Raw genomic sequence first — 25,904 nt, 5'->3', positions numbered from 1 at the left:
GATACCAGAGTGGTGTGTGCATGCATGATCAGAAACCCCCACAAGTGTGCAGATGTGCCTCAGGCTTTGGTACCTTCAGCACATCTGTACATGAGTGAAAATTCTCAAAGATGGCAGTGCAGGATAGGAGGGGCTAAACCAAAGTATCGGAGGACTGAGGTTGCTCTTTAATATCCATAAACCACAGCAAAGGAAAGTCTTATTGATTCAGGACAGAGGAAACAGATATTTTAAGGTTTTAATAGTTTATTTCACCGTCATCCCCTCCCCACCACTAACAAAATAACCTTCACTGAAATTTGGAAACCATAAAATGAAGCTCTTTAACGCTTGAAGACCTTCTAGAACATGAGGTAAAACTAGGTCTATAGTTTTATATAAATACTGGACAATGAAATCCTACCATATTAACATATATGAAAATCTATACAACATTTACAAAAGGTCATCTATATGTAGCAAACATTCTAGCTGTTGGCACAAGCACCTAATGCAGATTAGCAGCACTGTTACCACTGAAACAGTTTTGAAAACCAAAAAACAAAAACAAAAAACACTGGGCTGGTCCTCTAGTTACACAGCAGATCTCTTCTATAGCTATTTACATCAATAACGTGATCACAATTGTACAGTAAAAGATTGGGCGCAACTCTGTCTGTAGACACTGAAGTCACTTTAAAATACTTTGACTTTTAAAGTCAGTTTATTTTACCTCCATCTCCACTCGCATTGTTTTCTACTGTATATCGGTTTCAATCTTACGCCAGGAAACCGTTTTTACCAGTATTGTTTTGCATCAAACAGATATGCAAAAGCCAATCAGAAAACAGGAGAGAAGTTATAACAAATCTACTGTGAAAAAGTTGGAGGAACAGACATCTCTTTTAGGACACAATCTTTGAAAAAGTTGGAGCAACAGACATCTCTTTTAGGACACAATTTTGTTAAAAATCAAGAGACAATTTCAGTTGGTTTAAATCCTTTACATACAAAAGACTAAATATATTAACGTACTTGACCAAACAGCGTAACACCAAGTTTGCAAATTTATATGCCCAAAAATGAGATGGATGAATTTAAGATGTATTTTAAAAATGTGTTATATGGCTTATCCTTTTGAATTATGTTATTGCTTCATAATAATGTTCATAGGCTTGTACAGATGAGACATAGCTATAATCATACAAAAAAAAAACCTCACAGATTTTTAGCTTCCTGTGTAAAAAAAAAAAGACAGGCTGCATTCAATTCTGTACGAGATGTATGAGAAGGCTCAAACATTTGTAATTGCTAATGAAGATCCAGGGCCTCAGTTTACCTATAAATGGAAGGTCCATTTAGCCAAGAACAGTAACAATCATTTGTACAAAAGGGATCTTGGAGCAAGGTGCTACAGATCATTGCTTAACTGATTTTGCTCTTATCAAGAACTGTTGCTTTCTCATATGAGGCCAGACATTTGGTTAAAGTCTTTTAAAAGCTTTCAGAAAATCTTTTTTTAAACGGGACATGTATTGGTGGAAACAGAAAGTTCTCAACAACTAAGATGAAACCCTTAAAAGCAATCCATTCAGCTTGTAGGAACATGGCGGCCAGGAAACTATACTTTTCCTGCCTTTCTTCCAAACCATCGTAGTCCAGCTAAAAGGTCAAAAAGAACCCTGCTCCGTCATGTACTCTACAGCTTCTGCACTATGGTACTTTATAATTTAAAGGTTAACCCCACACAATAGGGTAACACCACTGCTAGATGGAAGACGGTGTATTAAAACATACTTAAAGCCTGTTCTAAAAGTGATTCTGTCACAAGAGATTATAGAGGTGAGCAATACTCAACATTCCTTTTAAAAATGCTAGTTTCCCAGTTTTCTTTGGTTTCAATGCAGGCTGAACCACTGATCTACAACAAGTATAGAGATAACAAAAAATTCTGGCATTGTTTCTTCTTAAGTCAGATACAGCCTGGCAACCAGCATATATAAAAGGGGCCAACAATGGCAACTCCTGTACTTCTCTTATGACAGAGTCACTTTAACATTGTTGTCTTAGAGGAGAGGATCATCTGCTGTAGTTCCTGTGCTAAAAACCATCTTCACACCCAAGTTGCCATTGCTAAACGAGGTAGTCAAATGTCTGCTCTTCCTATTCCCCACAAAGTGGAGAATTTGGCCAGGCAGGAAGGAAAGCCTAAATGTGATCGTAATAGCCTTGATTAGAAAACTTGTTCAAGAGACCAGCTGATGGATCTCCCATTCAAAGCCCTGGAGGAGCACAAGTAACTTATAGTTCCATACAACGATTTTCTTTTCAGTAGACCTCAGCTTAAGAGCTGATGGAATAGGCTTTTGTTTGCTTCAAGCTGGTTTTGCATTCCTATACAATATATGGGAATGCAAATTCTGCTTAAAGCAGGTCAGAAGGAGGTCAATTGCACCAATCTATTCATTCTGAATGATCTTAGACACATCTCAGAATGATGTCAAACACATATCATAAACCTGAAGTAAACCTTTCCTGAGAGACAAATGCTTTCATTGCTGAATCTGAGCGTCTGACTGTTAAGCCTCATACACATGATAGGACTTTGTACAAACTTTCCCTTGGATTTTTGTACAAAGGGTGTCGGCCCTGAACTTGTATTGCATACACACAGCAGGACTTTTTCAGCCAACTTTCACCAAATCATGTGGTTTTTCTGCTCTTTACCGCCACCTTTGGTCAACTTCTGTATTGTTGTCTGATCTTTTGCATTGGTTCTGAGCATGCCTGTTTGTACTTTGTACAAAAGTCCTCTGGTTTTCTGTACACACGATCAGACTTTGCTCCTTCGGACTTTTGTTGCCAGAAAGTTTGTCCGTTCGCACAGCCAACAAAAGTCCGATGAAAACAAAAAAAGTTTGTCCGATGGAGCGTACACACGGTCAGATGTTGCTCCAAAACAGCTAATTTGCATGTTTGTTGTCAAAAAGTCTGATCGTGTGTATGGGCCTTTATACTGACCTGCTGGCTTCAGTAATTTCGGAGTTTGGTCAGTGACCAAGGTATTAAAGCTGATAAGTCAGCATGAGCAAAGCAAATATAATTTTCAGTCATCAGGAACAGCCATTAGACTCCAATTTTTTCTCAAAAACGTTCCTTTTATAAAAGGCTATTAAACATAAATAGTTACTTTATGTAAATAACCACCAGTACTATTCACAAATAATGAACTTAAAAAGTTCCCATATTGTACAAAGACAGATATTTGACATTGTTTTGCTGTCCTTCTGATTGTTCTGTGTTATTAGCCATTTATAGCCAAACAAAAAGGCCCAAAGTAGCACTTGCTAGTACTGTATTGGGTTACTGACAATATGATTTTTGCTTTAAAACCGTCATTTTAATTTCTGCCGCTATTCCCTATTTGTCTGTAAATGTTATCATGTAAGTCAAGCCAACATCTTTTTAATGTTTTAAAAATACTGAGGGATCTTTAGATCTCCTGTCAGGTTCTTACTGCTATCCCAGGCTCTGTTAGAGCAAATAAACCTAATTTCATGCCCTGCTTACAACAATTTTTACCAGACAGGAACTAAGGGAAACTTTTTATAACAGGAATTTTGAAAGCTATAGAATAAATGACATTGGTTCTAGCTTTCCCTACTCTACTAACAAAAGTATATTTATTTCTGTTTGTGTTGCTATTGAAGGTTCCACTCACTTCCTATCTGGTAAAACATTTTTTCTTTACCGGAACTCCAGACAGCGCTACAAATCCGACGGGTTTAAACCCCTCCACACTTTAAGATTGTTTGCATAATTCAAGCTGTGGTTTATGCTTACTGGTTTAGTAAAGCTGCAGTGATCTTAACTACGGCCACATTTGTTTTCTTCCAAGTTTCTCTAGAAATGTGTCATTGTCACAGCATAGCCTGAGACATCTTACCATGTAGAATTGCATTTGGTCTTGAAAAACAGCAGAAGCAGAGCAGCCAATATAAAACCAAGCTGCTTTGTTTAGCCTTCACTTCTGAACCATAATTACATTCTATGTTCATTGCTGCAGGTGTGTTCTGTTTTGACATGCCAGTCAAGTAAGGAAAGGAGAACACTACATACATTGTACACAGACATCACCAATGTGCTCATCCTTACTAAATAAACTGGCTAGACAAAGGTTATATTTACACACCTTCAACTACCGATAGACAATCCATAACTACACCATGAAATGTGATGTATTAAGGGGGAGGATCCTTAAGATTGCATGTAGTAGAGTCTTAGAACAGGTATACATATAATTAACCTTCATGGAAGTAAGGTGTACACCGTATTTCTTCAACCTGCAGAATCCCTGGTGTGTTCCACTGTGCATCTGGCAAGCACCCAGTTTCTACCCTCAGGCTGTGGACATCGAGTCCATAATGCTCAGTAGCAGAATAATGGCCTGTATCTGTACAGTCCGTGGCAATAGGCTTTCCAGCAGTGCCTGTACCTATGATCCTTTCCCAACAGTCTCATTGTCCATGACATACTTTCTAAGCTCTGCTCGCAAAGCCTCCATTTTTCTCTGGGCATCTTTAAGCTGGGTCTTCAGGTTTGTGTTCTCCTCCTTTAACAGGGATTTTTCCTGTTGTGAGAAGCAAAAATAGAACATTAGTCTTGCAAACCACACCCTAGGGACATATTTCAGGATCTCTACAGCACAACTGCTTACTTTGCACTTCATGTGACATTGCTCCTGGTATTGATTGGTCTCAGAAGCAACAAAATTGATACCATGAACATAAACTAGGATTGGCCTAGATCAGTAGTTCTCAACCCTCAAGTACCCCCAACAGGCCATATTTTGGGAATTTCTCTTAGATAAAATAGCTGTCCAAAATACCAAGCCATTGACTCTTATTTAAAGCACCTGTGCAAGATAAAGGAAAGCCTGCAAACATGGCCTGTTGGGGGTACTTGAGGACTGAGGTTGAGAACCACTGGCCTAGATCATTTGGTGACATGGCCAGATTTAAGGAAGAACTGGCCTTTTAATAAACAGTATATGAGCTAAGGACACCCCTGTCACATTCCCTGGTATGCAAACCATGAAGAATTAAAATGCCCAAAAAAAATCAGTGTTTTTTTTTCAACCACTACTTTTCCTTTTTAATGGCCTTTAAAAAACAAATCCAATCATTTAGAAGTTGGGTGGAGTATAACAATTTTGGTAATTAAATACAAGCAGCCTTTGAGTTACAAACATCTGTCTTACATACTTCAGAACCAAGTCAGTGTGACGTCATCTTGTTGCTCACTGCATGCTGCCACCTACTGTCCAGCGGACCTGTCAGCAATCTCACATAACCACATGGCCTGTTAACCCTTCCCAATGATATCCACAACTTAATAACTTTTTAGCTGGAGTTACACTTAAGAAATGTACCAGTTCCAACTTAGAAATTTGTTTTAAGAACAAACCTACAGAACCTATTTTGTTTGTAACCCGGGGACTAGAGCAGACCAAAGAGAGAAACAATCCTGTCAAATGAGGGAAATTAAGCAGCTATGTTATTGGAATATACTCTACTGTGCAAAAGTTTTAGGCAAGTGTGAAAAAATGCTGTAAATTAATGCTTTCAGAAACAGAAGTGTTAATCATTTATTTTTTAACAATTAACAAATTAGAAAGTAAATTAACAAAAAAGAGAAGTCCAAATCAAATACATTTTTGGTATGACATCCTTTTGCCTTCAAAAACAGCATCAGTTCTTCTAGGTACACTTGCACACAGTTCTTGAAGGAACTCGACAGGTAGGTTGTTCCAAACATTTTGGAGAACTAACCACAGATCTTCTGTGGATATAGGCTGCCTTGAATCCTTCTGTCTCACGTAATTGCATACAGACTCAATTATGTTAAGATCAAGGCTCTGTGGGGGCCAAACTATCACTTCCACGACTCCTTGTTTTTTTTTATGCTGAAGATATTTCTTAATGACATTGGCTGTATGTTTGGGGTTGTTACCCTGCTGCAGAATAAATTTGAGGGCAAAACACACGCCTCCCCGATTGTATGGCGTGATGGGTAATTATATGCCTGTATTTCTCAGCGTTGAGGACACCATTGATCCAGACCAGATCTCCAACTCCATTTGAAGGAATACAGCCCCAAACTTGCAACGAACCTCCACCATGCTTCAGTGTTGCTCTCCAGCCTTTCAGCGAACACACTGCCACCTGCTACAGCCAAATATTTATCATTTTGACTCATTAGTCCGGAGAATCTGCTGTTCCTATTTTTCTGCACTCCAGTTCCATGTCAAAGGTATGGCTTCTTGGCCGCAATTCTTCCATGAAGACTACTTCTGGCAAGTCTTCTGTGGACAGTAGATGGGTGTAACTGGGTCCCACTGGTTTCCGACAGTTATGTGCTGATGGCACTGCTGGACATCTGCCAATGTCGAAGGGAAGTAAGCATGATGTGTCTTTTATCTGCTCCATTAAGTTTTCTTTTGCCGACCAATGTGTCTACTGCCCTCCATTTTGCCCGTTTCTTTGGGTTTCTTCAAAAAAGCTTGAACAGCACATCTTGAAACCCCAGTCTGCTTTGAAATATTTGCCTGGAAACGACCTTGCTGATGCAGTATAACTACCTTGTGTGCTCAGTCTAGCCATGGTGTATAACTTGTGACATGAAACAGCCTACCACAACTTTAGCTTAGCTTAGTCTCTTACCCAATTTTAAGCCTCCTACACAGCTCTGTTTCTGTTAATGACTGTGTTTAAACCTACATATGAAATCAAGGATTACCACCTGCTTGGTATAATTAGTTAATCATACAACTCAATCTAATTCTACAAAATCCCTGACTTTGTGCAAGAGTAAGAATGTATGCTAGTTTGAAGCCAAAGGGTAGTCAAACCAAATATTGGTTTGATTTTTTCTTTCGCTCACTTTGCATTTTGTAAACTGATATAAATAAAAAAATAAAAATAATTTATATTTGAAGGTATTCTTACTTTACAGAAATTCTTCACATCTGCCTAAAATGTTTACACAGTACTGTACAGTATAAAAGAAATGTTTATTTCCAAAATAAGTAATCATAACATTATAACAGCATTCATAGAATAATATTATAAAGTTATTAATAAGGTTCTATCAATGTTTACTAGTTACCTTTTCCAGTTCTTGTGTTGTTTGTTTAGATGCTCGTCTCTCCTCTCTGGCTTTGCGGACAGAATCCTTATTTTCCCACTTGGCATATGCCCGCTTCCTAATTAAAAGCGGACTAGGACCGCCATCTGGTGTTCGACCCTTATGAGGAGAGGTAACCTGTAAGGAGGGACTGGGAGGACCGTCTTCTGTCTGCGTGCTCCGGTGTCTCATTGTTGGTTGCAACCGTAAAGAGATTTTATGACTGGAGCTTCCCATCAGCATAATTGTCCTGTCTTTGCCGACCTCTGTGTGCTCACTGTCTTCTTCACCATTTGTGAAAGGGAAAGGGTCCTCTTCAGCTGCACAATTTTGGAAGGTAAAACCACAAATTAGCAACATAAATGGACCAAGAAATAAATAAAACCTGCTTTTAGTATTTACAAAAAAAAAAGTCTCAGTTTTCAATTTGTGCTGGAGAAGGTACTGTGCATGAGAGTGTAAAGACGACTCTGTACAGTGTGTGCCTCTGCTCTGATCTTTAGAGACTTTAAAGGTTAAACAATGTAGTAATTAGTATATTGAGAGCAAGGTTACATATATCAACTTTCACAAAACAGTCTACCTCTCTATACTTTTATCTACAACATTACCTTGGTGTGCTAAAGTGATTAAGCCACTAGAGGGCAAGCATAGAAAACAATTGTGATTACATGAACACTACAATTCTGGACGTTTGTCACATTTAATTAGTAAGGAAGAGTAAAGAGCAATAATGGTGTGCAATATGTATTTATGTCTAGCAGGTGCGAATACAATAATTTGCCATTGATCAGCTACTTAATCTGATTGCTTCCTCTGGTTACCCTGTGTTTACCCAAGTGTGTGCTACCTAACCCACACAAAGCACAGCTGCTCAGAGTAACAGTTTGTACATCTTCTTGAATGCATTATGGCAATCACTTACCATTTGTTGACTCTTTTCCACTGGCCGATGAAATGTCAGAAGTGGCAGCATCCTGAGATAGACTGCAGTCTTCAGTGGAGCTTTTAGTTCTCTTCTTACATTCAAACACCACCAGCTCCTTACATTGTTTATGGCAATTCATCCCACAGTCTGTGCACAAAATTACAGAAAAGAAATATGCAGGTTAGGTCATGTGCAAATGAATGTTTAAAAGACCACACCTGCACTCAATGCAGCCAAAGTCTCCCCTTCCCCAGATGTTCCGTTTAAGATTGATGGAACGCTATGAGCAGTAGTCCTATAATGTGAACGAGCACTTTGCTTTTTCCTAAAGCATCTCATATTCAAATGCTTTGCACTGTCAAAATAGACAAATGGTTGTACACACCAGAGGACCACTGTTGATAGGATTCAGGGAAGCTTATAAGCAGTGGGCAGGAGGTACCCTGTGGATATGCTAAATAATTCAACCAGCTGCTAGTGATAACACAGACTACTGAGAAATGAGGTGCACTGTTATCCCCCTTGTATGGGCTTCTGTGATAATTCTTGTTATATAGTATTTACCTTTGCAGCGATATCCTTGCTTGATCACGCCCCAGAGCTGAAAAATAAATCATATACCACACTTCAGTACAGGCACCAATAAATAGTGTTATTTATTGTCTTACAAATATTAATAGATATTTTGTCTGCAAATGTTTACTAGGAAAAATCATTTTACTCTTCTATCATTAAATGGAATTTACAAAATCCCAGCCTATTGCCACTTTAGTAATGAGTGAATTAGTAGGGCATTCAATGGGTAATGTGATACAGTACATCTTCAGACATTCATGTTGAGGCAGTGGTTAGCACTCAAACCTTGGAGCTTTGGGATGTGAAGGTTCAGTATATAACTGGGATTACCCTGACAAACTTTGGACTCGTAAGTAGGGATTTTTGGGCGTTCTGCCCCTCCATAAAACACAGACACACACACACACACACACACACACACTACATGCTTTTCTGCTCAAATAATCCAAAGACTGCATCGTAGAGACATTCTATTTTATAGGAAAATTGTCCCATGGGAGACAGAGGTTGCCTTTGCTGCCATTCTTGCTGGAAATGCCAGCTGTGACACTGTCCGGCAGCTAACAATATCATCAATATTTAAAAAGCATCTACTTTCTGCCTGAAATCCATATGGTCTAGAATGGATTGCACAAAAGCCATCACATTATACATTTTACACATAAGCTTTCATCTCAGTCATTGCCCAAGAATAGCCTAAAGTTCAACCACAGTGATACACACCTGCAGACAATAGGGCCTTGTTTTGTCAAAGACCTATATTTGGGTCGAGGCAGGAAACTCACACATACATTTTCCATAAATATAGCCTCTGGTGGGAACTGAACTTGAAGTCTCAAGGTAAGTATGCTAATTTCTTAGCCAGTGTGATCTGTTGGGTCTTTATGATTTCACTACTCACAAAGCCAGCACAGTTGTCACAGAAAGTTGGGCGCAGGTAGGTGGTCTCTTGGAAGTTGTGAAGAAATCCCAAGCCAAGTTTGGAGCATATGGAGCTTGCCCTCATAAAGTATGCAGTGATTTCTTGTCTGCTGATCTGTCCATCTCTGTAGGTAAAATAAGAAAAGCATTAAATAGATTATCATTTCAAAAAATGACCAGCCACCACAGGTGCAAATAGTGAGGCCGTGTACTAATTCCCTGGCCTAGTGCCGGGCCTTGTAGTATTTCCTAGAACAGGGATATGCAATTAGTGGACCTCCAGCTGTTGCAAAACTACAAGTCCCATCATGCCTCTGCCTCTGGATGTCATGCTTGTGGCTGTCAGAGTATTGCTATGCCTCATGGGACTTGTAGATCTGCAACAGCTGGAGTTCCGCTAATTGCATATCCCTGTCCTAGAAGATCCTTCCTGGGATGCACAAGCTCAAGCACAGATATGTGGAGGGTTGGAGAGAACATTAGAGCCAATGTGTGGACAGGAAGCCCATCCCCAAAGCCTGACATCTGTATTACAGTGCCCTGCAGTGAGGGTACTTTTATCAGGACTATAGGTATCCTCTGATGACGGAAGGATACAAGCTCGGCGCTCGTGGTTGGCTGTATGCTGTTTTTACACCAAATGTGAGTTTGTTTATTACCATTATCTTAGAGTTTACACCAGAGGGGCTCTGGATCAAAGGCAGTACTACGACTACACTCAGAGGCTTACGAACTCAGCGTTTGTGGATTGATGTCTATGCTTCTTTTTTAAAAGTGAGTGCATCACTTTTGGGACTGCTTTTCTTCCACCCCCCCCCCCCCCCCTGTTTATTTTACGGAATTATGCTATGAGTTTTTTGTTTCCTTTATGCCTTAACCTGCCACTGAGACTATTCAAAAAGGATCAAAACTATCCAAACCAGGAGAGAATTATTGAACATTGCACCTGTGACTTATCAATGCTGTATACCTTACTGTAGTAAGGTGAGCGGCTTGCAGATGCACAGGTGTTACCACTGAAGATTTGTGTGTTTTTACAGCACTCTTTTGCCACTGGTGGTGGGATTTATAAATTTTTCATATCAGATACGGACTTTTATTGGATTTGTCACTTACATCTTTGCATTCCGACACAGACTTGTTGGAGCATTCAGTTTGTTTTCTAACGTTTTTTCACAAGATATCACGCCATTTACGCAGTTATAGTTTGGATATACAGTGCCTTGCGAAAGTATTCGGCCCCCTTGAACTTTTCAACCTTTTGCCACATTTCAGGCTTCAAACATAAAGATATAAAATTTTTATTTTTTGTGAAGAATCACCAACAAGTGGGACACAATTGTGAAGTGGAACGAAATCTATTGGATTTTTGAAACTTTTTTAACTAATAAAAAAATGAAAAGTGGGGCGTTCAAAATTATTCGGCCCCCTTGCGTTAATACTTTGTAGAGCCACCTTTTGCTGCGATTACAGCTGCAGGTTGCTTGGGGTATGTCTCTATCAGTTTTGCACATCGAGAGACTGAAATTCTTGCCCATTCTTCCTTGCAAAACAGCTCGAGCTCAGTGAGGTTGGATGGAGAGCGTTTGTGAACAGCAGTTTTCAGCTCTTTCCACAGATTCTTGATTGGATTCAGGTCTGGACTTTGACTTGGATAAGTTTATTTGTGAACCATTCCTTTGTAGATTTTGCTGTATGTTTGGGATCATTGTCTTGTTGGAAGATAAATCTCCGTCCCAGTTTCAGGTCTTTTGCAGACTCCAACAGGTTTTCATCCAGAATGATCCTGTATTTGGCTGCATCCATCTTCCCCTCAATTTTAACCATCTTCCCTGTCCCTGCTGAAGAAAAGCAGGCCCAAACCATGATGCTGCCACCACCATGTTTGACAGTGGGGATGGTGTGTTGAGGGTGATGAGCTGTGTTGCTTTTACGCCAAACATATCGTTTTGCATTGTGGGCAAAAAGTTCAATTTTGGTTTCATCTGACCAGAGCACCTTCTTCCACATGTTTGGTGTGTCTCCCAGGTGGCTTGTGGCAAACTTTAGACGAGACTTTTTATGGATATCTTTGAGAAATGTCTTTCTTCTTGCCACTCTTCCATAAAGGCCAGATTTGTGCAGTGTACGACTGATTGTTGTCCTATGGACAGACTCTCCCACCTCAGCTGTAGTTCTCTGCAGTTCATCCAGAGTGATCATGGGCCTCTTGGCTGCATCTCTGATCAGTCTTCTCCTTGTCTGAGCTGAAAGTTTAGAGGGACGGCCAGGTCATGGTAGATTTGCAGTCGTCTAATGCTCCTTCCATTTCAAAATGATCGCTTGCACAGTGCTCCTTAGGATGTTTAAAGCTTGGGAAATCTTTTTGTATCCAAATCCAGCTTTAAACTTCTCCACAACAGTATTACGGACCTGCCTGGTGTGTTCCTTGGTCTTCATGATGCTCTCTGCGATTTCAGCAGAACCCTGAGACTATCACAGAGCAGGTGCATATATACAGAGACTTGATTACACACAGGTGGATTCTATTTATCACCATCAGTCATTTAGGACAACATTGCATCATTCAGAGATCTTCGCTGAACTTCTGGAGTGAGTTTGCTGCACTGAAAGTAAAGGGGCCGAATAATTTTGCACACACCACTTTTCAGTTTTTTATTTGCTAAAAAAGTTTAAATTATCCAATAGATTTCGTTCCACTTCACAATTGTGTCCCACTTGTTGGTGATTCTTCACAAAAAATTAAAATGTTATATCTTTATGTTTGAAGCCTGAAATGTGGCAAAAGGTTGAAAAGTTCAAGGGGGCCGAATACTTTCGCAAGGCACTGTATATATGTTGAATATTTCCTTTCTATACACATGTATTAGTTTTGTTTTCACAGTTCACGTATTACTTATTCTGTTTCCACTGTACATTCTCTCTTATTTATGCACAGTGCAAATACCATAATTTATTCATGAAATAGATTATCATTTCAGAAAATGACCAGCCACCACAGGTGTAAATAGTGAGGCCATGCACTAATTCCCTGGCCTAGTGCCAGGCCTTGTACTATTTCCTAGAAGATCCTTCATGGGATGCAGAAAGATAAAGCACAGATATGTGGAGGGTTGGGGAGCACATTAGAGCCAAGGTGTGGACAGGAAACCCACCCCCCAAAGCCTGACATCTGTATTACAGTGCCCTGCAGTGAGGATACTTTTATCAGGGCTATAGGTACTATAATCACACAGTGCCTAGGCAGCAGGGTTAGAATTGACAGTACCAAACGAAAGAGGGCAATTATGTAGGAGCATTATAAAAACCACAAAGCCACATCAGTTTACAAAAAAATGAATAGTAATCTTCAGGCTGCTACTTTTTTATGCCAAAAAACACACAGTGTAAAATATAATTTGAGGTTAGATCTAATTCAGTGCTTACATTACTGAACATGGAAGTGAAGAGAGCAGTGATGGTGTGAAATGTGCAGCAACCAATTAGGAAACTTTTTTGTAGGTTAATTAAGGTTGCCATTTGTCCCCCTTTCCTGGGGACAGCCCCTGTGGTGAGGGGTCAGGCCCCGGGAAACAAATATCCCCAGAGTGTAAAGTTTGTAATGTGTGGGCTCTAGCAACTCAAAATTATACTAGTTGGGGGTATAGGTTTAAGGGTGTGGCTACAATTGAGAGTGTGGTGTTGTGGGGATGGTCAGTAGGATGTCCCTGGATTTCATTTGGAAAATCTTCTAACGTTAAAGTGGTTATAAAGCCTAAACATGTTTTACCTTAGAGACAAACAGCACACGATTAACAGTTATGCATATAAGTGGAATCAAACTACATATAGCAAACCTATGACTAGACCTTCTATTCATGCCATGCCCAAAATGGACAGTGACTTACCTAATGCATCGTGTGCTTCCTCTATGTCTTCTAGCCAATCCACTACATATCAGGACCTATCCCATGATAGACTACCCAAGAAATAAAAGGGAGAGTCGATCACTAAATCCACAAAATCACTTTGACGTACCTTTGGGCCTAATCTCACTCGACGACCTTCCTTGGTTCGTTCTAAGACTCACACTACACAGTCTTTCACTCCTTCATCACGTCCATTGCCAACTATGTCTAAAACATCTATTTTGACTTTGAACTCGTCACTGAGCACCACAACTCCTATCCTGCCTTCTTTTTCTTGTACCTCTATCACAGCCAGGAGGGTAAGTGAACCCAGTCTTTCTTTGATGTTTCCTATCAGTGCACAATCCATTTATCCCAAAATAGCTCCCATTTTTTTTGTCAAAACTCCGGATCTATCCCCGAATCCCACATCAACCTCTCCAATATCCAAGAACTACATAGAGATAAAGGATTGGAGTTTATTAATCTCTCCTCTGAGTCCCTTACACCTGAACAAATCCACGTACTCAAATAAGGCCTTACCTTTTGCCCATCTAGTAATGTAGATAGGTTCCAAATTATTAAAGATATACATTTATTTGCCAGAAGACTAATTTCAAAGTTATTTATTACAGCTCTACACACCACACCACACACCAACTGAATTCAACCTGGAGGAATTAAAAGCCATTGATGATTTGACGAATCTGTGGGAGGAGGGATACACTGGCGATGACATGTCCACAGCTTCCCCTTTGTCTGAAGTCGTCGTTCCAGTGTTACCTTCCCCCAACATCTTTTAAACCAAAGTCACTGGCTTTTCCTACGCTCAGTAATAATCCCAATATTTAGGTATTCGTTCAACAAATCACCAATGAAATGACAATATGGATTTTGGGAACCAACACACCAATAATCTATCCCATCAACAAAGACAAGCACTTAGGTCCCTTCAGAATCATCCTCAGGCTAGTGATCAAACCGACTGATAAGGCGGGTAATGTTGTTGTGATGGATGTCGAGAGATATGAACATATGTGTCTCAACATCCTTATAAACAAGGATTGGTATCAACCCATATCCAAAACCCTGGTTGATAATTATACCCAGGATTACTATACCATTATTCTTAAGGCTTTTCAAAAAGGAATAATTGATAAGAACACTTTAAATGACCTCAACACTAAAGAACCGAAAATCTATACCTTTCATGCACTACCTAAAGTGCACAAATCACGCCAAAACCCTCCCGGTCGCTCGATTGTATTTGACTGCCAGATGCAAAAGCTAGTGCCCTTGTTGATAAGTATTTATGTCCCCACATGACTTCTCTCTTTGCGTACATTAAAGACATGATTGACCTTCTTCGTACACTCGAAGGCAAACTAATTCCCAGAAATGCTTGGCTCGTGGCTATAGATGTAGAAAGCCTGTATAATACTATCCCAAACAATAAAAGAATTTAAGTAATCTGCAATCAGTTGAAAGAGTGAGGAACTGTGGCAGATCCCTACAGCCAGTTTGTTCTTGAACTATTAGAGTTCACCCTTACTTGGAACATCTTTATGTTTGGACCCTCCCATTTCCTCCAGGTGCAGGGGGTGGCTATGAGGACGTGCGGTATCCTATGCCAACCTGTACCTGGGGGATGGGAGAGGGAACTTTTTGGCGAAGGTGACATGTCTGGTCTGTTGCAGCACGTCATTGCTTGGCACAGATATATAGACGATATCATACTTTTTTTGGTCAGGTACGCAGGATGAGCTCTCTAGGTTCATGGGCAAACTGGGTGTTAATTTTAATCTTAAATTTACCATGGTATGTAGCCAGAGTAAAATCTGGTTTCTTAATTTAGACATTTGTGTTGATGCTATCAGAGTTTTATACTTCTCACTATACAGCAAGCCTTCAGCTAAAAATACACACGAGCAGTGCGCATCCTAAGCTACTGCTAGAGAGTATCCCCTACAGTTAATATCTAAGACTCAAAAGAAATTGCACATTAGATCATGATTTTCAAAAGGTTGCAGGTGAACTCTATACTAGACTAAGAAACAGAGGATATAGCCGTATGCATCTGAAAAAAGCATAGAATAAAGTAAACAAACAAGAGAGGAAGAGCCTCATGTTCTCGACTAAGGTACACAATGATAAACAATCAGTTAGCATCATCACCTGATATTCCAAACAACACACCCAGGTGAGAAATGTCCTGACTAAGTTTTGGCCCTTTCTTACAGCTGATACAACAACAAATATATCAAGTTCTACCCAGAAATCACCTATCAACATGCACCATCACTCAGGGATCTTTGGTGAAAAATCACCATTCTGCTACGATTCCAGACCATACATCTCACGCGGGCATGTGTGCCTGTGAGAGGTGTGACATATGCCATTTCATCTCTAATGGTCACAAAATAACTATTCCTAGTGGTTATACCCATGCCATTAAACATAGAGTGACCTGCAACGTCATTTATTTAGCAACTTGCCGATGTGGCTGCTTCTATGTTGGCAAAACGAAACATCCCTTTTATAAATGTATCAAAGATCACACTACACCCATTCTCAAATGCTTTATGACTACTGCTATCAGTAGACATGTCGGATTTCAGCATGACTTTGATTCCGGTATGATCACATTCACCACCCTTGAGCATGTACCTTCACATGTTAGGGGCGGTGCTATTGATGGTATTCTACTACAATTCTACTACGATTGGAAACTTGGTGGATCCACAATTTGGATGCTACAAAATATCCAGGCCTGAATGAATATTTTAAACTGAACTAATATTTTAAATCTTTTTTTATGAGAACAAGGCCTTATGAAGAAAACTTATATTATGTTCATATTTGGTCTATGCATTCAGCTCCAGATGTTTTGTCACCAACTGATTCAGCCATGACCAAGCGTACCCATCTAGGCATCCCACTCCCTTTCCCCGCTTTGCATTTTTTATACCGCAATTTTTCCAAATTCTACTTCTTGGAGTGGTTGATTGATGTTATCCCAATGTGTGCATGATTTATGATGTATGTGTATGTATGTGCATTATGAATTTCTTTCTACTTTTGACTATATTTTATTTGAATAGATTGCACTCTTTGTAATCATTATTTCGATTGTCATAGCAATATTTGACCCAAACTATTTTTGTACTACCATGTTAAGGTCCCGTTATGACATCTGATACTCTGAGCGATTTTTGAGAATGGCTGCATGTGTTCCTTTATGACCCCTCGCCTATTCTTGGCCTTTGTCGCCTGCGGAGGTTTACTCCTCCTGCCTCTGCATACACGTCCTTCGGTGCTATTTTGCACTGTGTGTCAATTGATGTTACATGTCATGTGGTACACTAGGCCTACTGCTGGGCACCCTGGGAGATGTAGGCGAACGGAGAACTCACTGGTGCATGCACACTGGCCTCTTTACGTCCGCACTCGGTCGGTGACGTCAAGCGCTGACCAAGTGGGGGGTATATAAGGTCGGCGCATCCAGTTTTCCATCTGCTGGATCCCAGGGGAGCCTATGCTACTGCTCTGTGAATTTCAGGTATTTTTTCCAACATATCTATTTTAAATGGCTTTATTTCGATTGGCATAGCAATATTTGACCCAAACTATTTTTGTACTACCACGTTAAGGTCCTGTTATGACATCTGATACTCTGAGCAATTTTTGAGAGTTGCCTTACCCTGTTCTATGCGTCTAAACAGTGTGATTGTCATTTTTCTGGGTTGCAATTATACCAGGACACCTTCCCACACACCTGACACTATATGTGAGTGATATAGAATACCCTACTTTGACTGAATTCCATTTATTTGATTGATAGCACTATTTGCATCCCTGTCTCTATTATTAATTTAATTTCATTTGTATATTTCTTTTTATTCCACTTTTTTAATTTTACTTTTATTTTTTTTTATTTTCCACACACATGTCCCAATTAAGACATGTGTTCTTTTTGCAACATGTGTTTCCATCATTCCTATATATTGATTAATTAAAGTCATAGTTTTTCCTTTAACTTACTTTATACTTTTCCCTCCCCTGCAGAGGGCCTCTTGGTCATGTTAAGAACTGTAGCCTTGCTCAATTGAGAGTCTCTGGCGCCCCTATACCAGTGTCTCTTTCTAACCAAGTTTATGTAACTATTGAGGCTATGTTAGCCCATCATATAGGGCCATACTATGTCCTTAATTTTAAACTTCTTCCCTCCTTATATTTTTTTCTCCATTTATATTTAGCCTGGTCCTTATATGTCCCCTGTAGCTACTTGAATATGGCGCTCTTCCAATGGATGCTGGATTCCTTTAGTGAACGCCCTGCCCATGGGGGCTCTCCTAGGTAGGTGGGACTATGTGGTGGGTGATATCACAAGCCATGCCACACGATCAGTTTGGTATATGCGTTTGTTGTTTTGCATGCTTTGTAAATCAAGTATTAATCTGTTGCCAATTACTGAAACTTATTACACATTCCCCTGAAGAAGCCAATGTTTGGCGAAACATGTAGGGATTCGCTACCAGTCACTACTACTACTATTAGTTACTATATGTTAAAGCACCGATGATGTTTTGTTATATTTGTCTTGTAATAAAATATTATGAGTTTTAAACAAATCCATATATATATATATATATATATATATAACATTTTGGGCACCGTCATAATCCCAATTTCCAATTTCCCTATTTTCTTCATATGTTACCCTAATACATTCCCACTGCTGTAAATCAAAGCCAATTAAAGTCAGTGCCGTTGTCTGTGTTTATAGTCGCAGGCAGCGAGGCTCGGAAGTGAGCCAGCATAAGTGCCCTATAGAAAGCGGATTTTCTACACAACTGAACCCTACAGTTTATTTTTTATAGATTTATATATAACTATGAACTTTCATTGTGAGTTGGTGTGATATTTTAACAACGATAAAGTGCATAGCACACATGGTAGAACTTTTGTGTGTCTTTATTTGCTAACAAGATGTTTAGCAAATGTTCCTTTGCACTGCTCACCTGTCTTTATCCAACACACAGAAAGAGAATGGAAAGCTGGCTGCTATTTTCTCAAACTCTTCTTGGGATATATATCCATCTTGATCCAGATCATAATTCTTAAAAACCGACTGAAAGGGAAAGAATATCCATTATCCAAAGCTCATTTAGACGAAAATGATTGTGAATGTAAAATAACCACAAATATCAGATGTTCAAATTCACACATTGTAAGTATGCTGTGCTGGATAAATATAGATAGCAAAAACACAGCAGACAGTTGCGAGCCTGTGATAGCTCTATGGACAGCCAGATGTAAATGAATTTGTGTTTGTTTACATAAGACTACCTCTGATCTGTAACATTTAGGTCCAGAAAAATTAAAGCAAAAATGCATTCATTTTCCAGTTTTTGTTTCAGACCAGGATGGACTTGGGAGGTAGGTAGATGTGAAATCAGGGCCGTCTTTAATATTGACTGGACCCCGGGCAAACTTTTTTTTGGGGGCCCCCTCCCATGCAATTTCACTCTCCACCTGCTCTGAGACATACAATAAATAGAAGCTGGACTTAAAATCAGTTTACTGTATCAGGTCATGCAGCAATTGTGATTGGTTGCCAGAGGTTACAGCATATCATTACTGCTTACTGACTAGTTGCTAGAAGTTACAGCACACATTACGGCTCACTGATTAGTTGCTAGAGGTTACAGCAAATTATTTCTGCTTGTTAATTAGTTGCTAGAGATTACTGTACAGTATTACTGCTCACTGACTGCTAGAGGTTACAGCACATCATTTTCTCACTGCAGGGAAGCATGATATACATATGAATGCCACCTTTATTTACATATCAATGCAGATGGCCACAGCTATTTACATATGAATGCCAATTATTTACATGTAAACACAGGGCCTGCAGGTGAGTCGTCTGTACACAACAACAGGGCTAAAACTTCAAGGGACAAGGAAATTTAAACTGGGATAGTTGGCAAGTATGAGGCAGCTGCTTTGGGCCCCACAAAAATGACAGGGCCCAGGGCAGCTGCCCCTTTTGCCCTGCCTTAAAGACGGCCCTGTGTGAAGGGACAGAAGACTGTTTACATCCACCTGCACATAGACCTGCATGGAGCTTCTGATCAGGTCCACCTGAAAAATGGACAGCTGGGCCTGATCAGAAAACTCTTCTGAAACAGGAATTAAAATTGGACAAATATTTAGAAATCTTACTTACATCCACCATCCTTTGCACATGTTTGCTGATGGTTTTTGGGTCGGGTTTAGGAGAGACCCCAGATGCCCAATCTGCAACAACTGGAGGTTTACAGGGTGTAACAGGCTGCACACACAAAAAAACAGACAAGGTTTCATCAGTTTTCATACAACATTAAACTAGCCCATATTGTGAAACTGGCACTGTAATATTAATAACTAATAATGCAAAGTAAAATAATTATGTCTAGATCCAAAGCAACTGACAGTGAGTACACTGATATTCTAAGACAAGAATACCAATGCAGAAAAACACCAATTCCTACAAAGCCTGAAGTGCAAATCAACTATCAGGCACTGCTGCTGCTGATGCCACGTACACATGACTGGACTTTGATGGACTAGGTCCGATTTAATGAATCCGCCGGACGATTCGATCGTGTGTGGGCTTTATCGGACCTTTGTTGTCTAAAAATCAGACGGACTTTATATTTAAATCATGTTTCAAATCTTTCCGATGGACTCGAGTACGGTCGAAAAATCCATTAGTTTGTATGCTAGTCTGACGGATGAAAACCGATGCTAGGGCAGCTATTGTCTACTGGCTATGAACTTCCTTATTCTAGTCCGGTCGTACATCATCACGTTTGAATCCGTTGGACTTTGGTGTGCTTGTATGTGGCCAAGTCAGTTTGGAAAGTCCGTCAAAAAGTCTGGTCATGTGTACGTGGCATTAGCGTTACTAAAACTAAGGGCATGGCCCTGGGATGAGGTAGGCCTGACAGTGGGCTCCCATTTCAGTGTGCATCAATGCTCCTCTTTAGAGCAGTTAAATCCCTATTCCAAGGCCCTGCTCTGCCAGATGCCATATGGCTGGAATAAATAATAGCAGAAGGATAAGATAGCCATGTAGAGAAAGTCATGAAACAGTAGACCTATTGAGCGCCCAGATAAGATGGACAGGGCTCTGCATTCCCAGGGGTACCCTGACAATATTTACTAAGCAAGTGCTGCCTGTGTTCTATGCCCACCAGTGGATGGAGCACAATGCCTATCCCTACCATTATGTGGAGGCAGTGATTAACATTCGGACTGAGCTGTAAGTGTGGAAGCTATTTCACAGAACACTTTGCTCTTCACAGCTAGTGTCACGACTGCAATCCGCATCTAGTATTCTCAGATAATACATGTGTTTGTAGGTGAGGTGGCGCTGCTATTTATACGTCTTCTTTTACACTCTGACTAGACTTAATTTTCAGCTTTCACAGAAACCGTTCCCACCACATATAGAATTGTGTTCTAGGTCACAGCCAGCAAGTAAGCTGAGTGTTTTAAGTTCTTAAAGGGTAGTTAATGGCAAAATCTAAGGAAGCAGAAAGATGTAATTAAGTATTGTGCTGACAGTTTGTCTCTCTGCACACAGAATCTGATACAAACATGTCCTACTATATATCTATACCTACACTCGCCAATGAATATGTAAGCTAAACAGTTCTTTTCTTATAATTCTTAGAACTACCATAATTGCTTATGCAAGTAATGAGTGTTGTATAAGTAGCAGTCTGAATGCATGCAGTGACAGAGAAGCTCATATACTAATTGCTAGCTGACCTCAAAAAATAAATGGTTATCTAACAATATCACATTGCAGCTTGGGACAATAGACTAAACAGATGTGTGCTGGAAGGTCCCAACTGCAATCTGGTTTTGTTAGATACCCATATAATTGCTTTCATGCAATGTTTGTGATTCTCCCTCTCTTTTTGTTATTAAAGAGGAGCTGCACCTTTAAAAATATATTAAAAGCCAGCAGCTACAAATATTGCAGTTGCTGACTTTTAATAAATGAACACTTACCTGTCTGAGGGTCCAGCGATGTCGGCGGCAGATGACGAGCAATCGCTCGTCTCTTGGCTGCCCCCACCGCCATCCTCTGTCAGGGAATCAGGGAAGTGAAGCATTGCGGCTTCACTGCCCGGTTCCCTACTGCACATGCGCGAGTCGCGCTGCGCCTCTCTGCTGGTCCCCGCTGTGTCCTGGGAACTGTGCGTTTCCCAGAACACAGCGGGGGCGGGGCATCTGCGGCTAGCTTGTCCCGGAAGTGGGTGCAGATACTTGGATTATCCAGGTATCTGCACCCCCCTCTCCCCCTGAAAGGTGCCAATTGTGGCACCGGAGGGGGGGAGGGATCAGATGAGCGGACCTTCCGCTTAAGGGTGGAGGTCTGCTTTAAAGACACACTGCCTTAAAGGATAAGTTCACCTTTCAAAACATGTTACACCCATATTCCGGGTGTAACATGTAACATGTTATGAATGCACTGACCCCCACATCTCCCCGATTCCCGCTTCCCTATCTGCTAGCTGTCACCCACCTGGCCACGTCACTCATTCAAAGCGCTCTGTGAATGTAAAACTACAAGGTCCAGCAGCCTTTGCGGCTTACGGCTTGTAGTTTTCAATGAACTACGCTGTGAGCTCTGTGGTAGTTCATTAATTCGTTGAGTTACAAGGACGCAGTTACACTGACGGGTCTGCAGAAGGCCTGCATGGCATCAGCGATCTGCTGATCGCTGGTGCAATGCTTTACAGGCTCCTAGAACAAAAAATAATAAATGCAAATTTTTTTACCTGCAAAAAAAAAAAAGTGCATTTATTATTTTTGCTTGAAGGTGAATCCCATCGTTTCAGAATTTTCCCTGTGAAAAAAACATTTTTTTTTTTACTTCATCTTCGGAAAACGATGCAACCACTTGGCTAAACTGGGGTTTATTATGTTAACCACATGCCAACCAGGCCATAGCCGAAAGACAGTTACAGCGCGGTTGGCTTATTCTGGGAGGGCACCCATGGACATCCTCCCAGAATCTTGCTCCCGCATGCCCCCTGGGGCGCACACCCAGGAACATCCGTGACCGCCGGGTCCGGAGGACCCAGTGTTCTGCCAAAAACTGTTCCTCCATCAGATAGTGTCCACCCCGTACTGAGCAGGTGCAGCGCTTGCGCAGTACGGAGGACAAGGAGACTCCAAAGGTCTCCGAAGATGAACAGCGCCTGCGCACTGAGTCCAGGTTGAAGCCTCACCATCCAAGTGGACATGCGGTAGCAGTTAGTAAGAAGCCCCCTTGCGAGCTCGCTTAGCTCGCCACACTTCAGGCATGGCCTCGCTCCACTCACTAATTTTTTATTCTAACTCTATGTCCGCTTGGATGGTGGGGTTTGAACCTGGACTCAGTGTGCAGGCTCTGTTGATCTTCGGAGATCATAGTCTCCTTGTGCTCCGTACTGTGCAAGCACAGTATAGGGCGGACACTATCCGACGGGGGACAGTATTCGACACAACACCGGTGGATCACAGATTGCGGTAAACGGCTGCTGATAGCGATCACTTGTAAACAAACTGGGGTCATGTCATGACGCTGGTTCCTCCCTCCCCTCTCTGTACCAATTGGTACAGTGAGAGGGGAGAAAGAGAGGGGGAGAGATGACAGCAGGGCTGTTGCCTGGATGTGAAGTGCCCACAGCACTGCTCAGTGGCAATAGTCCGCAATACTCTGCCCATACTGAGCAATAATCTGACAATACTCTGCAACACTGTGCAATACTCTGCCAATATTCTGCAACACTGCAATACTGTGCCAATACTCTGCAACACTGCAATAATCTGCAAATAATCTGCCAATACTCTGCCATTAATTTTAAAAGAAACAAAGAATTTATTTTTATTTTTTTACCGAATTTTCAGTCTATTTTTATTAATAGCGCAAAAAATAAAAAAAACAGCGGTGATTAAATACCACCAAAAGAAAGCTCCATTTGTGTGAAAAAAAGGACAAAAATGACATTTGGGTACAGTGTTGCATGACTGAGTAATTGTCATTCAAAGTGTGAGAGCACCGAAAGCTGAAAATTGGTCTGGTTAGGAAAGGTGTTTAAGTGCCCGGTGGTCATGTGGTTAAATAGCTTTTCTTCACACACTTCCAGCCCCATCTGTCTGAATTCCTTGCTTTGATTACAAGGCTGCAATACATAAAATGTTTATTTTGCTTGTCTCCCTACAGCCAGCTCCAGTTGCAGGAAATTGTTTATTTCCTATAGTAGAAAAACACACACACTACATTTCAGTTGTATTTTTTTCAAACGATAACCCTACATATGATTAGAAAAACCTTGGTTCTGTTAAAAATTTCCAACATGTTTTGATCGGCCATGCCCGCAAATCGTCTGTTGCTGTGGGTACACTAATTATGCCAAAATCAAACAGTTTTTCTTTTGACATTTTGTTGATTTTTCTACTCATGTATGGCCTGCTTTACATTTGCCACTCATCCTATAATTCAACCATGTCTTAAGGCAATGGAACCACATTGAAAAATCACTGACTGTTTCCTTTTTCCATAGAAAAGAGAATTGATCTTTCAATGTACATGCATCAGATCTAAATGTTAACTAACTTGCATATGTCTTGGTGGCTCTCTGAGTTCACCTCCATTGATGGTGTAAGATCTGTCTGTTTATAGCTGGCCTCAAGCTACCTGCAAGAGTGTCTTATATCCTGTCCCTCTTCTGCTCCGCTTTATATCCAGCACCAGAAACAGTCTGTCTTCCAGAATGGAACCAATAGCTGACAGTCAAAGATGGACACTTAAGAAAGGATAGGTAAAAATAGGATGAACTGATTTGTTTCCCTTCCCTAACCCTTCTTCAGCTGCCAGTGATTGGAACAAAGTGAATTATGCATGTTATATTAATACTGTAATTTTAGGTAACTTACTGGTGCCCGATGATTCTTTGGCTCCCGTGCATATGACAGCTCATACATTTCATCCTCTGTGTAATACAAGTCGAGGGAAAGCTGCAAATACATTGATATACAAATATATAATACAGTGTAGCATGTTCCTTACACATATTAGAGCAAATAAATATGTAATTTGTATGACAGACAGTATAATCTCCTGCTGTCAGCTGCTGCAGTCTGTGTATGCCAAGATAGCCAAAGGATCCCTACAATGCTATGACTATAAAGAGATTGCAGTAAGCAGCCACTTCTGGTGCTAGCAAGGATCAACAGGTAAATAGTAGACATGTGCATTAGTTTTCATCCGAATGCATTTTCGTCCGAATTTCGGGTATTTTCGTTATCGTTTTAACAAACGATAACGAACGTGCAGAATCCGAAAACCAAAAGATCCAACATAAACAAATGCTTTATTTTCATTTTCGTTGTGACAACAGTTCGCTATAGATAGGAGATTTGACATGACACTGACCATAGCAATCTGTGTCCATCAAACCTGTGGTCGAATGTGCCTAACCTTTCTGTATTATTCTACATAGAGAGAAAAGATTTGATATAGAGTGAAAAGATTCGACATTATAGAGACAATAGCAAAAAAAAAGGTCAAATGTGCCTAACCTAACTCTATTAGTCCAAGATTATTCGACAGAGAGAGAAAAGATTCGACATGAAGATTTGACGAAGCGGTCGCCGCGAGTGGACATTTATGGTCAAATGCTCTGCCCATAGGCCATAGAAGAATTCTAATGTTGGTTGACTAGTAAGAATAATTAATAAATATAATTATAACTAGTGTCATACAACATTAGAATACTACTATAGCTTGTAGGCGGAACATTCGACCAGAAATGTACGATTGCGGCATCGTACAGTTTAGCTGCTCCGTCGAATCTTCTTAGAACATTCGACAGACACCATTAGCCTTCAATTACAGATTCGACCTTAATTATTTCGGATTTTCAGACTAATGCATTTTTTAACAAAACTAATTAAATAAAAAAGAATTTCGGGAGTAACTAAATAAATTAATTTTTCAGACGAAAACGAAATTCCGAAACAAAATATTTCAGTGTGCACATGTCTAATAAAAAAACATATAAAATACTCGCAGGCCCATTTTTTTAAAGTAACAACTTAGCTATAGTTCATTTCAGAGGCATTAATCCTGAATCTGGGGTAAGGAAAATGTTACAATAATTCTGATGAAATATATATATATGGTACAGGGGCCAACCAGGAAAATGGGCTTCTACAGCTATTGGTTTATATCTAGTAACTTCATAACTGAAGGTCAGAGCTTAATGCATTCTCTGCATTAAGGTGAAAAACTTTCTGTCCTCAGCCCCCTAAATATTTACCTGATCCCAATCTTGATTCAGAGCTGTGCCCGAGAGCAGAAGCTCTCTCCTCTCTCTCCC

General features: G+C 40.3%; 1 protein-coding gene across 4 annotated transcripts in view; it reads right to left on the bottom strand.

Annotated features, from left to right (window-relative positions):
• Window positions 1-1,227: 1,227 nt before the first annotated feature.
• The window catches only part of RASGRP1 (RAS guanyl releasing protein 1), a 144,777-nt gene continuing 120,100 nt past the window's right edge, over window positions 1,228-25,904 (bottom strand). For all 4 annotated transcript variants that reach the window (XM_077464754.1, XM_077464752.1, XM_077464755.1 and 1 more), the window contains 8 exons: window positions 24,460-24,540; window positions 19,709-19,813; window positions 18,498-18,607; window positions 9,570-9,714; window positions 8,657-8,693; window positions 8,090-8,239; window positions 7,147-7,484; window positions 1,228-4,609 (listed from right to left, as the gene is read on the bottom strand). In XM_077464754.1, coding sequence (XP_077320880.1) covers window positions 4,475-4,609; window positions 7,147-7,484; window positions 8,090-8,239; window positions 8,657-8,693; window positions 9,570-9,714; window positions 18,498-18,607; window positions 19,709-19,813; window positions 24,460-24,540 — 1,101 coding nt within the window. In that variant the 3' untranslated portion in view covers window positions 1,228-4,474. The remainder of the gene's footprint in view (window positions 4,610-7,146; window positions 7,485-8,089; window positions 8,240-8,656; window positions 8,694-9,569; window positions 9,715-18,497; window positions 18,608-19,708; window positions 19,814-24,459; window positions 24,541-25,904) is intronic.

The sequence above is a fragment of the Lithobates pipiens genome, unplaced genomic scaffold (genome assembly GCF_037356315.1).
Source record: "Lithobates pipiens isolate NorthernLeopardFrog02 unplaced genomic scaffold, aLitPip1_a1.2 Scaffold_30, whole genome shotgun sequence".
Classification (NCBI taxonomy): Eukaryota; Metazoa; Chordata; class Amphibia; order Anura; family Ranidae; genus Lithobates; species Lithobates pipiens.
This window is presented reverse-complemented; position numbering and strand designations above follow the sequence as displayed.